At 36.6% G+C, this 18,298-nt stretch overlaps 1 protein-coding gene across 1 annotated transcript; it reads right to left on the bottom strand.

Annotated features, from left to right (window-relative positions):
- Positions 1-3,060: 3,060 nt before the first annotated feature.
- LOC136676637 (aquaporin-3-like) lies at positions 3,061-15,537 on the bottom strand. The gene is made up of 6 exons (XM_066653754.1): positions 15,348-15,537; positions 8,761-8,887; positions 8,514-8,651; positions 8,303-8,406; positions 7,207-7,424; positions 3,061-6,279 (listed from the first exon to the last, which is right to left on the bottom strand). The coding sequence occupies exons 1-6, from the start codon at positions 15,453-15,455 to the stop codon at positions 6,102-6,104; spliced, it is 873 nt and encodes a 290-aa protein (XP_066509851.1). The 5' UTR covers positions 15,456-15,537; the 3' UTR covers positions 3,061-6,101.
- Between the last annotated feature and the right edge of the window lie 2,761 nt (positions 15,538-18,298).

Genomic DNA, 18,298 nt, shown 5'->3' with positions numbered 1-18,298 from the left:
TTCTGAACACAGAGCTGGTAGTGTCTCACACAGTGTGCCCTGCAAAACCAACTGTGGAAATAGAAGAAGAATGGCCAACTTACTAGTTAAGGCAAAACATGGTGAAAATGTGTTAAGGTGAAGTTTTTTTGATGGAAAGTAATCCCAGATAATCCTGAAGCCTGGCATTATTTTTTATCTTTTGGTGATTCTAGCACAGAACCTGTTTAAAGGTAAAAACCAAACCACATTAGGGGTAAACAAGGCTAGGCTAAAAGACAGCCTCAGGCACGTGGGAGATTACTCTCATTGTTACCAAGCTGTTAACTCATCAATTCAACATAGTCAATGAAAGCAGTCAATTTCTACCCCATATAAGGGTACTTCTTGAGACAAGTTCTCAATATTAAACTGAAGAAGAATTTAGGACTGTAGCCACTATTATGACATCTGCATGTATGGTATTTGGTAGATTCTTAAATACTTTTAATACTTTATTAAACTTTAATCATGATTAAGATTAAAGATAAATATATATTCAGATGTATTGGCCTAACTGTATGTTAGATTAGAAATGTTTGTATTTGTGAAATATTTTAATTTTAATTTCAATGCTTATGTAAAATGTATCCCAAAAACAGCATTTTATCTCAAAAGTGGCACATCTCAAAAGTAAGACCATTTCTCTCTCTGAGCAACATAGAACAGTGTATACACATGTTTTATAACTTGCAGGTAGACTACTGTAATACCCTCTTTTCTGGTCTACAAAAATATATTTAAATAATCAGTTACAAATCATTGTGGTGCAATAATGCTGGCTAAAATTATTAAACATTAAACCCATTTTGAAGTCTTTACACTGGCTACATGTTCATTTTTGTATTGATTTTACCTTGTTTTATTAGGTGCAACTGGGTACTGCCCCAGATTTCCTGTCACATATGCTTTTAGTTTATGAACCTGGAAGATCTCTTAAATCCTCTAGTGCTTTTCTTTTAAATGTTCCTCAAGGCAAGACAAAAATATCTGGTAATGTTTCTTTCAGTCACTAAGCTCTGAACCTCTAGAACAGCCTTCAAGTGAATGGAGCAAAAAATGTTCACATATTTAAATACAAATTAAAAACCTACTTATTTTGTCTGCCTTTTTGAACGTGTTTTACAGACTCTTATGGTATTAGTTCCAGTATTTTCTTTGTACTTTATTTTAATTATTTTTGAATGTATTGTTGTATTTACTTTTTTCTTATGTTTTGTTTGTAACTGTGTTTGTTCTATTAAAGCTTCATAAACATAAATTTATTTACTATACATTTTGTCTTTTTAGTTGTAATTTTTTTATTGATTAACTATTTTTAATGGTTTGTCACTCGTTTGTGAAGCACTCTGAAATACAGTTGGATTTGTCTGGAAAGTGCTATAAAAATATTTCACTCATTTGTTCATTGTCTGTATCCACTGATCCGGTTCAGGGTCGTGGTGGGTCCATCATTGGGCACAAGTCAGGAACACACACTGGAGGGGGCGACAGTCCTTCACAGGGCGACACACACACACAAACATTCACTCACACTTTTGAGTCGCCAATCTACCTACCAACGTGTGGAGGACCCGGAGGAATCCCACACGGACACTGGGTGAACACACCAAACTCTTCACAGACAGTCACCTGGAGCGGGACTCGAACCCACAACCTCTAGGTCCCTGGAGCTGTGTGACTGCGACAACTACCTTCTGCACCACCCTTATATAAATAATGTTTGATTGATTGATTGACAGATTGATTGATTGATCGATCGGTCAATGACCAAAACACATATATAGTGTACAAACAAGACAACTGCCCTGCTACTGTTGTAAGCATTTCTGACTGGAAAGTTTTATAAATCACTAAACATTTTGAATTGATTCTTATGACACATATCATGGAAGAAATTAGGAAGTCATAATCCTCCTACACTCTCAGAAAAAAAATGTACAGTAGAGTAATAATATTGGTCACCAAATGTACAAACTGTGTAAATGTACCTTTAAAGGTTCAACAGTGTTTAAAAGTTCAGTTGTGCTCCTTAAAGGTATGTTACATTCTCTTCTCCAGAAGGAGAGATGCATGTTTGTAATCTTTCAGTATAGAACAGTCATATAAAAAAATAATGAAAATCATGAAGATCAACACAATTTTAAAATCTACATTTATAATAAAACAAGGTACAATTATGTTTCCTGATTAAAGGTACAAATATGTACCAATGAGAGTACCACCACAGAGACAAAAGGTAAAAATTGTATTGACAGTGTATTGCTAGGACATGAGGAAGATTAAATATGGTATTTTTAGTGCAATCTTTATGTATCTGAGAAATATTTCAGAAGATTCTGTAGCCTATTTCTTAATGTTCACTCATAGAAATAGAAATATATCCAAAGGTGTTCTTGGGAGCAATAACTAAAAATAAAATATTCCTTAAAGGAATATTTTGTCATTTTCCAATGAAAAACCTGTATGTCCATTTTTGTTCATTTTTAATTTTCTGCCTTATTTGAACACAGCAGGTGGTCTCCTGCACATTGTTTGAAAATTTCATGATGAATGGACCAGTAGAAATGCTCCAAAACTACTTGGAATTAAATCTATTTACATTGATTTCCATTGAAATTTAAGAAGGTTTCTTTTTTCTCTTGTAAAGTTGCTGTTTTGGAGATCCATGTTTTCATTGAACAGCGACAATTTGCTGAAGGAATGTGTCAAGAACCTAATGCTTTTTGAATGCCTCTATGCTTTGTTATAACTGGCTGTTCACCAATTACAATATTTTCTTAGAACTGCAGCCAAGGGTTATTCAGGAACCTTTTTTAAAGTATTGAATTTTAAGCTACAATTACTAAAGGAATGCTTGTGGTCAATGTGGTTAAATGCTAGAGTTCTTTGGGCAAAACTGCTAATACTACTTTATCTTCATCTGTAATACTACCTAAACACTGTTCCCTGCTCTGTGTATAAGCATCTGACTGATGCTGTGAAAATAAACATAGTCAGTGGTGAATAAAGCTTTAACAAAATCAGGAAGCATCAAATTAATTAACAGTTTTATATTTTATTAAAAAACAAAATACATAATCGAAATGACATCAGGCATCATAACCTTAAGGCATTAGGAGCATTTTAAAGTATATATAAAAATGTGTCTAGAGATTACACCTAATATTTTATTGTTAACAACTATCTGAAAAGTTTAGCTGAAGCAATAAAGCTTAAAACCAAAGTAAATTTCTTTACGTAAAAGCACCCAGAAATAGACTAAATAAATGCTTTAGCAAGGGTGGCACAGTGGCAATGTATGTGGTGTAGCTGTTACACAGCTCCTGTGGTTTTAAAGGTGAGGGTTCGCGCCCCTTAAACTGTCACTGTGAGGAGTCTAGTCTGCTGTGTTCTCCCTGTGTCTTCAAGGGTTTCCTCCAAGTGCTCCTGTTTCCTCCCACATTCCAAAAACAGATGTTATTGAGTAAGAGTGGCTTGGTCAGTGTGTGATGCCCTGTAATGGCATCACCTAGTGATTCTGGCTTGGCTCCAAATGAAAGAATTAATTAATGTTTCACAATCAGAAATAGCATATACATTACCAGTCAAAAGTTTGGACACATCTTCCCATTAGCCATTGGTGGAATAGGGCTATTCACTGTAGAGAACTGTGTACCAGCCCCTACTTCTGCACAACACAAGTTATGGTCTCAAACACATTAAGAAAGCGATAAGTTCTACAAATGAACTCTTGATGAGGCCACAGCTGTTCACTAAAACATTCCAGGTGATGACCTCATGAAGCTGATTGAAAGAACGCTGAGAGTGTGCAAATCTGTCATCAAAGCAAAAGGGTGCTACTTTAGAAGAATCTAAAGTATAGAAGATTTGGGTTTGGTTAATACTTTTCTTGTTTACTATATAATTTCATATGTGTTCCTTCACAGTTTCCCTATTCATTTACAATGTAGAAAATAATAATAATAAAATAAAATAAAATCCATTGAATGAGAAGATGTATCCAAACATTTGACTGGTACTGTACATTCACAATATGTGGAAAATGGCCCAAAATAAAGAAATCCCTCTGTGAGTGAACATGTCCAAATATTTTTTTGGTACTGAATATTTCTTATATTTAAAACAATACTTATAAAGATGGTTTCTTCCACAAGGCGTTTTAGCTAGATGACCACAATGTACAAAAAATATTCATTGGTTGTCTGCTGTAATTCAGATCTGGAATGCAGTGGGTCCGGAGCCTACCCGGAATTTCCTGGCACAATGCTGGAAACCTGAAGGGGGATGTCAGTCCTTCACAGGGTGACACACTCTCACCCATTCACTCACACCTATGGACACTTTTGAGCCACCAGTCTACCAATGTGTGTTTTTGGACTGTGGGAGGAAACCGACGCGGAACCTGGGAAAACACGCCAAACTCCTCACACTCAGCTGTGTGACAGTGACTCTACATTTTGCGCCACATGCCTCCCACTAAAAACATGATAAATCAAATCAAACTAAATCCAGTAAAGAGCAGAACAAGGAAACAGCTTTCTCAGGAATGCAGAACAAAAAGACTTAACATAGAAAATTAGCAATACTTTAAAAGAGCTAAAATTTTACCAGTTTGATAATTAAAAGAATCATATAGTGAAGTCCGTCTGTTCTAGAAATGCAACAAATATTAAAAATGCCATTGATTCACTCTTACTGGCCTATTATGAAATAGCACAGTCATGTTCTTAACAACAGGATTCAAGATATTGGCATTTATTCATCAAAGTTGGGTGAATATTTAATGTAAAAACTAGCGGAGGTTTGAGCACACTTGATGCAACAGCTTTAATGCAACATATTATTTACATGCAGTTCACCCAAATTCTAGCATGATTAATTCATGAATTTTTGATTGAGAATAAGTGATTAGTTATAATTTACCTTGCTCTAGGAATTGGACATAGATGATTAAATTATTCTCTACTGATTCTTGCCCATATGTGAAATAAACTACCACTTTTAGTTTTTTCTTATTATTGACTTCTAGGGAGCAAAAAATGCTTAAAGATTGTTATGTTTTATTTATTTATTTTTTTTGTCTTTGGGCAGTGATTATCCATGTTCTATTGATTTTTTTACATTAGTTTACATGTAGAAAACAACTAAATCCACTTTTGTACTGAAGTGCTATGTGCAAAATTAGTAAAAAAGGTATTTTTTATTTTTTGTTATTGTTATTTATGTTACTACAGAACCACGACTCTTGAATTAAGCGGAAAAGATGATGATGATGTTACTACGGATTATTTTGATCTATTTGATTAAAAATCTCGGTATACCAGTATACCACCCATACCAGTCGAGAGTTTGATTTAAGAGCTACACCAAATATGTCATTTGTAAATATCAAAACAGATTTTGGCTGTGCTCATTATAAGATACAACTTTGATGAATAATGGCCATTGTACCAAAAGAGATACAAGTTCTAAAGAAAATATCTGATATTTAGCTTTCTTAGTTGAAAAAATGTCATTCTATGTGTGTGTGTATATGTGTATTTAAAAAATACAGCAATGAAATAATATCAAATTCTATGTTTACATCAGTTTCAACATCCAAGCATAGGTACAAAAGCAATATTAGCATGTTTACAATACAAAAAGTCAAAAACAAATATGGTATAAAATAAAGATTACGTTAAATGAACATACAGTATTTGTGGCACTATATAATTTGACTTTGTGTTCCAATTAATCCTTTCTTTTCCAGAATTAATATAATTCGTGATGACAAAGAAAGATGCTTGCCCTTTGTCAGCATCTCAAAAAATGCAAAGATAAAATGATTAAAAAACAAGGAAAATAAACAAAAATCAAAGCAATTTACAAGCAAGAAAAAAGTAAGTAAGCTGTAAGTAAGCAATTTGGAGATGTCCAGCACTGTGCTTTTTAACTGTGCTTATTTTTTTTTGCACCAGGAGCTGTACTGGATGTCCGAATTCTTTATGAAAGGCTGAAAGGCCTCCAAGGTATATCATTCTCTAGAGCATAGTAGATGAGGATTTGGTGGATTTGGTGGTTCTGGGGTCTGACCCAGCTCAGGAAACTGTGACATCGTTCATATCATTCAGTTTGACATTGTCATCTATGGACTTCTTCTTGTCCCGTACCTCACCCTCTACATGCCAACCCACCATAAACTGGTAGATAAGGACCCCCACAATTGTGCCCACAAACGGCGCAAAGATGGGCACCAGGAACCAGTAGTTACCATTTCTGTGGAAAGAAACAAATTACATTTTCAGTGCTGCATTCTTCAAAATAACAGTGGCATAAAATAATAAATGTTTTTGTTTTCTTGAAGAACCATATAATATGTGGTTTATGTCAAAATCATCTTTGTTCTCCAAGAAGCTTAAAAAGGTTTAACTGCTTCTCTATTAAAAAGGTTTCAGCTCAGTTACCTTGTTTGATACTAGAGATTGTATAAGGTTGTAAAAAGAAGTAGACATTTCAAAGAAATATTAAACATGTTTAGGAACCACAGACACGTCCAGTTGGTCCTTTGAGTTGTCATGTTCTACAGGAACCACAGACATGAAACTACGGATACTGGAAACCTGTGCTAGCATTTCTCCTGCAGTGTTGCTATCAATGTGTGAAGAGTGGGAGAAGAGGGTTGCACTGACAATCCAACACAATGGGCAGCATGTTGAACACATTTTATAAGTGGTCAGAAACGTGTAAATAACACATGAAAGAATAAAGTTACATTAAAACCAAGCACACCATTGCTTTTCTTGTGAAATTCCCAATCAGTTTGATGTGTCACATGACCCTCTTCCCATTGAAAAAACAAAAGATGGATCCAAAATGGCCAACTTCAAAATGGCCGCCATGGTCATCACCCATCTTGAAAAGTTTCGCCCCTCCCATAAACTAATGTGCCACAAACAGGAAGTTAATATCAACAACCATTCCCATTTTATTAAGGTGTATCCATATAAATGGCCCACCGTGTATATAGTATAACTTCTGATTTTACAGAACAGCTCTTGGAAAGTAATATCATGAAATTGTTCTATATCAGTTAAACAGTTTTAAAACTGTTCATCCAGCCCTTATCCATAAAGGAGCCTTCGTATTTAAGAGTGTGTGTGATAATGTAAAATTACTCTTGAAGCATAATATTGTTTGACTCACGTGAAGACTCTGGAACCCCAGCCTGCGATGGAAGTGAAGAGGCGGGGTCCGAAGTCCCTGGCTGGGTTTACTGCATAGCCAGAGTTGAAGCCCATGGATAAGCCAATAACCATCACAGTGAAGCCCACAGTGAAAGCCTCCAGCCCCTGTGGGATGGGGTTGTTGTAGGGGTCCACAATGGCCAGGACACAGATGATGAGTGCAGCTGTGCCAATCAGCTGTAAAAAAATTACAGGAAAAAGAACATTAAACACTTAATGAATGTAGAATATATGACTGGGACGTCGCCGTGTAGCAATGACCATGCCACCCAGGGAATGAGGGCACTGGGGGCATGGGCAGCTTGCCATTTCTGCTGTTTATTTACACACACACAAACATAAACTTGGCTTAAATTAACAGGCGTTTTGGGTGAACATCAAACAAAACAAGCAACAATCCCAGTCTCATTTTCTCTCTTCATCCATTTAACTCTCAAACACAGCCTAACCAGGTGTTTCTCCAGCCCCTATGTGGATCCCACCCTCCTCTAGGGGCACACGCTACACACATTGTACATGTCTTCTTTTCCTCCTCTTATTATTAGTTGTTGCTTCAGTGGGTAACAATATTTCCTCTACATAGCACTGGGTTTGGCTCCCAGCTTAGGCAGGATAATAACATTCAAAGAGAAAGACACCTGACACCTTATTTACCTATTACATGTAATATAATTTAATTTGTAATCTCTCTCTGCACTTATATGAACTACAGATTATCACAGATCTCAAAGTTTTTCTGTTTTGTGTTAAAATATTTTAAAATTTCTTTATCAACAGACCAACTGAAATTTTCCAGAATAACTTGGAAAAAAATTGTGTTATTAACTAATAATAAAAGCCAAGTAAATATATGTAAAGTTAATAAGAGTTTTGGAGATCCAAAGTTATGTTCCACTAGACACTAGAATTTTTCCTTTACATTTCAGTAGCAGCCACCATCTGAAAACATGATGATTCACTGTGTGGTTTCCATTTTTATATAATCTGAAATCATTTTATTGGTCGCTTTTGTCCTAACTGACAATCAAAGAAATGAAACTTTTGCAGTCACTGACCTGATCAAAAAATCCATTGGCGGTACTCAGGTGTTTACCAGGGTATGTAGCAAAAATACCAATGGGCAAATCTCCACTTTCAATTTCATTTGTCCGCAGAGCATCTATTCAAGATAAAAATGAATAAATAAATAAATAATAATAATAATAAAATAAATTAAATAATGAACTAAACCATTTTGACATTAGTTTAGTTTTTGGAGATACTTGCCAAAGTACATCCCAAAGATGACACCAGCCCCCAAAAAGGAACCGAGGGTTTGGAAGAGAAAGTACACAGGCAGCTTTCTCCATTTTTCCCTTCCAAGGATGCAGAGGGCAAAGGTCACAGCTGGGTTGAGATGACCACCTATGGGGTTGTCAGAAGTTGTCGGAGTGAATGATCAAAACGGTCCAGAAGCAATAATTATCTGAGAAGGCTCCTGGATTATAATTGAATTTTAGAAGGGTTTGGGTACCTGAGACCTGGCCGCACACCAGGATTCCGAGAGTGGCAGCGAATCCGAACGCTAGGTTCACAGCAAGAAAGGAGCCGTGACTCCCACCACTGAGTGTTGACTGAGCCACAGAACCACAGCCAAACATCTGCAACAAAAGATGAATATAACATGAGATATCCTTCATCGCAAGAAACCTTGACTGCTGTTAGACAGGTAATATCCTTCTGCTCATATATGGCCTTTGTAGACAGTCCTGACACTGCAATAATGTTTACTTTCCTGTTTTCGTAATTGGAAAATTCTACATCCTATGTACACAAATGCACAGGACCAAACATACAGAGGAGAATCACAGCAGGATTTCGGTTCACATGCTGGATATAAACAAAAACTTTGGGAGTGACTCTTCCTGCTACTATCTTAGTTGAGATTAACAATTACAACTAAAACCCCACACGTATATCTGAAATGGTAACTTGCACACAATGTAACTGAGCCAATATTCAGACATCAGACACGAAAACATCGTTTTATGAATGTGAAATTAACGGAGTTGACTTGCTTGAGTGCAAATATTCAGGACGTTTTTAAGACAGCTTTTCTACACCTTCATCTGAAGACACTTGTTTCATGCTTAAATGAAAAGATCTTGACAATTCTGGCAAACCATCTTAAGTTCCCTAGCTTCCAAAACTTGACGTAGTAGTGTGCCAGGTTATGTTTCTGGCTTTTATCAGACCTAAAGGGGAAAGAAGGTGGTCCATGGACTTTTCTAGAGCCAAAGAACAGAAAGTTCTCTGTTAAACAGCAGATATGGAGCTGTAGATCACAAGGGTTGGACAGAGTCTTTCATTCTTTACATTCTTTGGATTAGATTTACTTCACCCCAACACTATATACTTTAACATCTGCTGGATCACATTTGTGGGGAGCACTATACTGAAGTGCAGCATGACTCTTATATAAACACTTCAACAAAAGATGTAGATCTTCATAAACATGTATAGACACTTCCAATAAGATTAAGACTGCCATCACAGGAAAAGCCTACATAACAGTGTGCTACACCTTGTCATCAGGTCTGTACAATATACATAATCATGTATACAATTTGGAACACCACAAGTCAAATGACATGTTTTATGGTTCTGTGAAAATGGGTTTACATGCCGTCTTTAAGGATTTACATGTGCTAATACGCTCAGTGTTATCCTCAGGGGTACCCGTAGTACCTATAGTTAGGGAACATGAATTAGTCAATCAATAAATCAAATTATGTACCGTATTCTATATTAACTAGATTTTAATGTGTAATTCTAGATTTTATTGTTGATTTCATACGCCCTAGTTAATCTCTAGGAGTTTAGGGAATGGAACTGGACTTTAAAACCGCTATTGTACCATTAGAGCTACTTTTACACTGTTTGTAACTTTAGTGACAATAATGTACCTGTACAGTACCTTTTTTTCTGAGTGTGTAAAATCATCTGACTGTAGCAGTCAAAGAGGAAGAGGTTTTTGCTGAAATGTGAGAAAACAAGTAGTACTCGGAACAAGCGCCAAAACGGTTCATCACTTCAACATTACCATAAACTTGGTTTCAGTTTAAAGGGACAACACCCCCTCTCACAAAACTACTGAAGGCTATTACAACTGCGCTTGTTTCTCCTTTTCTGCAGCAACAACCTAATCTATTCAGAGAAGACTTTACACTAGGTATTGGAACAAATCTATGAAGATTTAAGGGCATTCAGCCATGTGCACATTCGTGAGGTTAAGAACTACTGTTGGATGATTAATTCTGGATCAGACACACCACTAGAATTAATTCCAAAGGTTCACCACTTCAGAGAACATATTTCCACTGCATTGGAATTTATAGGCATTCTGACAACTCTGGCACTGGGCATGGCACCCATCATATGAAGACATTTCTACAAGCATTTGGGCAAACATTGTACTAACATGTCTCGCTAGTTATAACACTGCTCTACTCCTAACAAAAACAGGCACAGATACTGGATTTTTAAAATGGCAGGTAACACTTCCTCACCCATGCTGGAAACTATGCTTATAAACACTAGAGTCCTTTTGAAAAGTTGTTTCAGTAGTGTGTATTGAATGTCATATCAGATACCTTTGGTGTCACGTGGAATTAAGTGGCTTGTATTTCAGCTCCAGACAAATCCTTTAATTGTTCAGATGTGGGGAAACACCGGTTGAGGAATGTTCCCCATTGCAGTCTACAGGGCATACCACTAGGAGCAAGGTTATGGGGATATGGAGACATAAATCTTGTTGATTTATTTTTGTCCAAATTATTTCCCCAAACCTCACTTTCAGTAGAAAAAATTCAACTTCATTTGAAAGACACGTTGTTGATTGTTACATAATTCCCACACTTGTGTTTTGACACTGGTGTTCTGATGTCAGAGGTAGGTTTTGTACATCGTTCGAACTAATGCTGCTCGTTTCTAGCACTTTTTCTAAGCAGCTGAATGGAATACATGGAATACAGTGAAAAAATACATATATAATGTGTATCCACCTCAGATTTCACACTGTTGTTAATGTGTCATAACGCAATAATCACACACAGTAAAAATGTGACCAACAGGTCTTTGAACACATTACTGGTAGGTTCATTGCTGTGTAGTTACACAATTATAAGAGGTAAAATACAAAGTGGGACCAATATTTTTCGTGCCTTTCAGCTTTGTGTCAATTTTCATACATTTTTTTAAAAAAAAACATGTAAATAAACAAGTGCATTCCTGAACTTCTTATCAGTTTCTGTATTCAGCTTGGATGCAGGGAGAATTTTGTCTTTGTTTAGACAAGTTTACAGTGTGTTTTATCTGAAAAAATATTTTCTGTTTCACTTGTTATGCTCAGAAAATCAGTGGACATTTTATCTTGTGTAGCTTTACATAGAACAGAGCAACACACCTGAAATCAGTAACAAGCTTTCGGACAAACCTGATGTGTTACATCATTCCTTAACAGTTAAGATCCTCAGAACCATGATTGCTTTTAATTTTGTTCTCTTCAGAAGTACTGCCGAAAGTTATGGGCCTGGGCTTTAAATGCTGTGGTGCAATTTGGGACTTTTATTGGTTTATTGAGAGCTATCAGTAATAGCAGTGACATGTATAAGCTTGTTTAATCATTCTGTCCACTGCTACTTTGCCACATCAAAAAATGCAAGTTGATGGGTGGCAGCATTTCTCTTTCTAAATTTAGATTGTGGTTAAAGGTTAGTGTTTGAGTGAATGCTAGCTTTAGGGCCAGATAAGATTAAGAGGGACTCCAATCTACCAACAATCTGTTATCAACAGTGGGCTATTAAAAAAAAAGTGGTACCTCTTGAATGCTCAGGCTGAATAGAGTCTGAGAAAATGTGATAAGTTTAATAGCCACGAAAAGCCTGAACTCCCTCAGCTTATGTCTCAGCTCCAGACTCATATTTCATGTGTAACCATTCTCCACCCATTTTAGCTCCACCCATTACCACATAACCCTCCAGCTCTACTCCTTATTTAAAAATTACATTATTTCCACATAATTCAATCATTTTGCATGTGTCCAGTTGTCAGCATATTTTTACTGTTGGGACAAAACCTTGTAACTCCATTTTCATCAGTTTTGACATGACTTGCAAAGGTCAGCTGCTCTTTACACTGTTACAGTTCAAGAACAAAGAAACTGATACAATCAGTGCAAAAAAGACCCAGAATAAATTTCAATTTATTTGCACTGAAATGTAAGTTTTTTTTCTTTCTTCTGCAAAATTACAATTTTGAAGATACAAGCTTCAGGAGGTGATTCTCAAAAGTTGCATTGTATTAAGTTTTACATTGTTGGTTCTTCTTTTGTGGATGTGTGCATGAGCAAACATCTTCTTTGTGAAATTACCCCATCCATCACCAATAAATACCAAGAAGAAATGAGTGTTAATGCCTTTCAGCAGTGACGCCTATAGTCCATAAGGTCCCGGACACAGATTAACCTCAACTCCTCCAGGGAAAGGATTGTCACTGCACAGTCATGATTAACTTTGAACTTTATTCCAAAACTAGGCTTAACCTATGTCCAGAAAATCACCTCTGACTGTGTAGGAGAAACTCCCTTTGTGCACATACCGATGTCACTAGCTCACTGAGAGAGAAGGTGCAGGGGAAGAAGAATATAACCATGTTCTCATTAATGTATAATATTTAACTACACCATTGGGTTTTTGTTACCTTAGAGTGAACCATTCATATCTAAAGATGTCAAAGTATGTATTGACAAATTGTTGTTTTTATTAGCTTACACAGCAAATTCTCCAGTGTGAAATCAACACTATTAGTGTTAACACTGAAAGTGTTAAATTATTACACTAGCAGTGTTAATTTAACACTAACACTGGTGAATGTGCTGGGTTGAATGAACCCTTCATATCTACATAGGAAGCAGATTATTACCCAGCAGAATTTGCCATGTTTTTCTCCCACATTTCTACAGTAGCCCATAACAGACAAAATTAATCAGGCTTTAGAGAGTGCATTAATATTTTTTACAATGAAGCAGCAAATTGGAACAGGAAGGCTGAAGGTTTTGAACTCATAACTAGAAGCCACTTGATCTTACACTTTTAATTTAAAGGAATAATAATAAAAAACACTTGTGGGACAGTTAACCAGACTAAAATCACTGGTAAGTGATCATTATGATCTGCTTACATCTTCATAAGTCTTTGATCAGTCAGCACTCAGTCAGCACTCGGACCACTGAAGAACATAGTAACAGCACACACGTATAAAGCTGCAGCTCTTTCTGTCTACTGTGTTACCTATCCGAGTTCCTCCAGGTAAAGAATGGGCTTGCAGTGTCAGCTTGTCATAAAAACACTGGTGACATGCTTAACACAACATCACGTTCTTCTCAAAAATATACTTGAAGCAACAAAAATTCACTTTTCCACTTGATCCTGAACTTTTTTCTTAAGTTAAGGGAGAATTCCTTCAGTTTTTCATTCTACCAAAGTTAACCCGGTCAAAAGGTGGTGGTGCCAGACACCAGATGTTGGAGACGTTTTTATGCGTCTAAAATTTATGGTATGCTATTACCTGAACAGTTCATGAAAATGTTACCTGATGCCTGAGGCAGTTAAAGTATATTAAACATATTTAGTTTGTTTGTTTGTTTGTTTTGAACCTAACCAGAATAGAAAGATACTTATATGGTACAATGAGGCAAAAACAAATTTAACCAATAGCTACACGACTACTAAAAATCCCAGAAAACACATGTGCGTTCACTGGTAATTTTGGTAATTAAATAAAATAGCTGTGTTCTCAGGTTCCTACAGCTCCACTGCAAAGAAATTTGGAGTCAGTAATTCTCCTCATTATTTTCAAATGTAAATAAAATGCTTCTCAAAAGTTTAAAGTTACAATTCACTGCTTTCCTGTTACAAGCCACTACATCTCTTTCAGTAATGGGAAGTTTGCTAATAGGGAACCTCTGTGTATAATCATGTAATTATATTCAGGTAAAATGGGAATAAACCAGCCACACATCCATGTCATAAGTGAGTTTGTTTTTCTTATCTGGAGCTCTCTATTTGTAAGAGTGGCAACAAAGAATGAAATCAGGAGGGTGTTTTCTGTTTGTTTTTTGAGAAGTTATGCCAAGAGCTTTTATTTATTCTTCTCAATGAGCAGGACGAGATGCTATCACTGCTTCACCCAAGCTACAGTTCCTCTACTACTCTAGCTAACACTGCTTGGATCTACTGCAGTTTGTGCACAACTGCAGCTGCAGATTCAAGATATGCCTACAATCTTTTGGACATATACTGCACCTCTTTATACAGCAACCCCATTCTTCAATCTGTCATTTGCCCTTAACATTTCCATTCATTTATTCAAACAAGGAATGACAAAATCCTACGTTAATACTGGATGTTAGTTCTCTAAAGAATCTTTTAATGGTGAGCTCCTTAAAAGGGAGACGTCCGAATGTAAAGAAACTCCACACAGGGATTTTTTTTACCAGTTTATTCCTAGAACACACATCTAAGCCAGGAACCATTCCTTCCACTTGTTAAGAGTGGAATGTTCAAACATACACTCTGAAAACTAAAGGTGCCCCTAAAAAATAAGACAACTTTTCTGGAAGTGTGAGCATCTAAATATGTGAGAATCTGAACTTTTCAGAGACGCTCCACATAAAGAGCAAATACTCAAATACCTCTTAAATTGGTATAGAACAAGTACCAGACTCACCCACACACCACACTTGGCATGATTATTTGGTAAACCAAATGTGGTTCTTCTTTGGTTCATGGTTTTTAAAAGTGTAGCTCAGTGGAGTACCTCTGGGTACTTGTATCTATTTGGATATGAACTAAGTATAAGGTCAAATGCATAGTGAATACTAACTAAAGGTATAAATACAGGTGGAATTACTGCAGTGAAAATGTAATTAATGCTTCTTCACTAATGCAGCAGGGATGCATTCTATGAGTTTACAACAGTGTTGTTATTGAGAAAAAGAGTCTGCTTGTAACGGTAAATGCTGAGATAGAATTAGAGCCAAAAGATCAGGTGCACACTTACCACCAGGATGAAGGTCCCGAGGCATTCTGCCAGTCCCTGACGCAGCAGCTTGTTGCGGATCTGCAGGAATTGGGAAAGCTTATCCAAGAAAATCTTCTGCTTGCCCATCTTTCCACTGAGCTGAAGCTCCTCTTCTGACTATTAGTGAGAGCTGTTCTTTATGCTTCTCAGAGGAATGGATTTCCTGTGATGCTGTCCCATGTTCTTTATATATGCACACATACACACACCCACACACACACACACACACACACACACACACACACACACATACACATACACTTCAGTCTTCTCTCACAACACACACCCCTGCACCTCCATGCCCTGCCCATCCACTCAGCCCCAGATAGTGTGCTTTCTATTTCAAGTACAGACTTGCAGCCTTGGTCCCTCTCTGACTCACCATCACTCATTCTTAACGTCAAACGCTGCTCTCGGAAAAGCGTTGTAGAGAGTAAAGATTTCTGAGATCTGAGAAATTAGCCATATATTAAACTGATCTCCCAGACTACATATCTCTCTACTTGCATCATAAACGTCAACAAGATCTCCTTTATGTAACCACTTTAGAGTGTTAGAGTGTTCATATATATATATATATATATATATATATATATATATATATATATATATATATATATATATTCACTTTCATCAAGAGTAGTATTATTATTAATAATAATGAAACAATAACCTAATACAATTGTAATAATCAAGGAACCAGTTAAACATTAAATGTAATAATAAATAAATAAATAACAATTATGATTTAACTTAAATGAAGTGTGAAAATGGCAACAGACAGGGCATTTGTGTGTCTGTATGTGTCTGTGTGTGAGTGTATGCCTGAGGGTGAGTGGGTGTGTTGGAGTATGTGTGGGTGTTTCTGTGTGTGTGTTGGTCACTCACTGTCCCTGAGTTTGTGGCAAGCAGATATGTTCCTCTCTCTCGCTCTCTCTCTCGCTCTCTCTCTCTCTCTCTCTCTCTCTCTCTCTCTCTCTCTCTCTCCTCTCTCTCTCTCTCTATTTTAATTTCCAATTGACTCCACCTTCATAATGTTCATCAAAAAATAAACAACAGTAAATCAAACTGCATTCATTCACTGTATTCTTTTCCCTGCAGCTGTTTGCATTTTACTAAATGACCTGGAAAACTGCAACTAGGAGAAACCAATGAATCCCTAACACATTTATGGCTTTCTAAAGCTTGTTTTTCAAACAGTGCCTTGAGCCTTTTCTTTCCTTTGTACTTAATTATGTCAGTGACAGAATGACAGAACACACACTGGGATGGTCTATGTTTACAAGTATGGACATGACAGGGACCAAGTTTGAAGAAACTTGGACAAGTGTGTGAGGACCTTTATTATCTGTGTAAGGTGTGTAGAGGAGAAGACGACAGCATGATTAGACTAAATTTGTTAGACTGAAATAAGAACATGTTGGCAGGAGATTATTATTATTTGTGTTATTATTATGTGTAATTATTTAAAGGGTGTGTGGATTGTTTTTGAAGGATGTGGTATAAGATTTACACAACGGTTTATTTAGTGCAGTCTATGCTGGTTTTCCCCAAAGCACCTTCATAGTATTGTCCTTAAATAATATTGCAAGCATCACAATGTTTTTGGACTGTGGGAGGAAACCGGAGCACCCAGAGGAAACCCACGCGGACACAGGGAGAACACACCAACTCCTCACAGACAGTCACTCAGAGCGGGAATCAAACCCACAACCTCCAGGTCCCTGGAACTGTGTGACTGTGACACTACCTGCTGCACCACCGTGCCGCTATATTTGGATAAATCCATTAAAATATCAATTAAAAAAAATCACTGAACAAATTATATGATTCAAATTGAAGCTGTATCATTAATAATGATATTCAATTAATAATATATTTAATTTGCTTTTTTCTGTTATTATATATTTCATCTCAAATTTAACAATTTCAAACATTCAGAAGGAAAGCATTTGTTTATTTTCTAAACAATTGTAATTTACCAAGGTTCTGACATATTTCCAAACCATCTCCACCTCTTAGATTCTTTGAAGCAAATTTCCACCGTACCTGTCTTTGTGCCTAAATGAATCATGTAATGAATGTATGTCGTATCACGTGTAACTGCATGACATCATTTTCGTAAACAAGTCAGAATATCACGATTACCACAATATTGATTTTTTTTATCATTTGAAAAAAAGCAGTGCTAGGACTACCCAAAAAGTAAGTGTAGTCAAAAAAACAAAACTAGACAATGTCAAAAGCATTGAAAAGAAAGGTTCTTAATGAGAAAAAGAAGGGTTCATTGTAGCTTTACTGCCAGAGGGATACAGTGAGCATCCATCTTGAAAATTTCAAAAACTGCAGTTCATACTAACAAGGTCAAGCAGTAAACACATGGGACAACAAAGCTACAGACTGGCAGAGGACGAAAACGACTCTCTACTGACCGTGATGACCGCCACCTCATTCGAATGTCACTTAACAATTGTAAGATTACATCAAGTGAATGACAAAAAGAATGGCAAGCAGAAGCTGGGGTGAAATGCACAGCGAGGATGGTTTGAAACAGGCTTCTGGAGGCAGGGCTGAAGTTCAAAGCTAGAAAAAAAGCCCTTTATTAGTGAGAAGCAAAGTAGAGCCAGACTGAAGTTTGCGAAAGACCATAAGGATTGGACTGCGGAGGACTGGAGTAAGGTCACCTTCTCTGATGAGTGGAATTTTCAGCTTTTTTTAACACCTGGTCATGTAATGACGGAGAACTAGAGAAGTTTACAAGCCAGAGTGTCTCACACCCACTGTGAAATTTGGTGCAGGATCGATGATGATCTGGAGGTGTTTCAGCAAGGCTGGAATCTGGCAGATTTGTCTTTGTGACGGACACATGAATCAAGCCACTTGCAAAATTGTGCTGGAAGAAAACTTGCTTCCTTCTGCTTTGACAATGT

The sequence above is a fragment of the Hoplias malabaricus genome, chromosome X2, assembly GCF_029633855.1.
Source record: "Hoplias malabaricus isolate fHopMal1 chromosome X2, fHopMal1.hap1, whole genome shotgun sequence".
In the NCBI taxonomy this organism is placed as follows: domain Eukaryota; kingdom Metazoa; phylum Chordata; class Actinopteri; order Characiformes; family Erythrinidae; genus Hoplias; species Hoplias malabaricus.
Note: the sequence above shows the minus strand (reverse complement) of the source record. Positions and strands in the feature narration are given on the sequence as shown.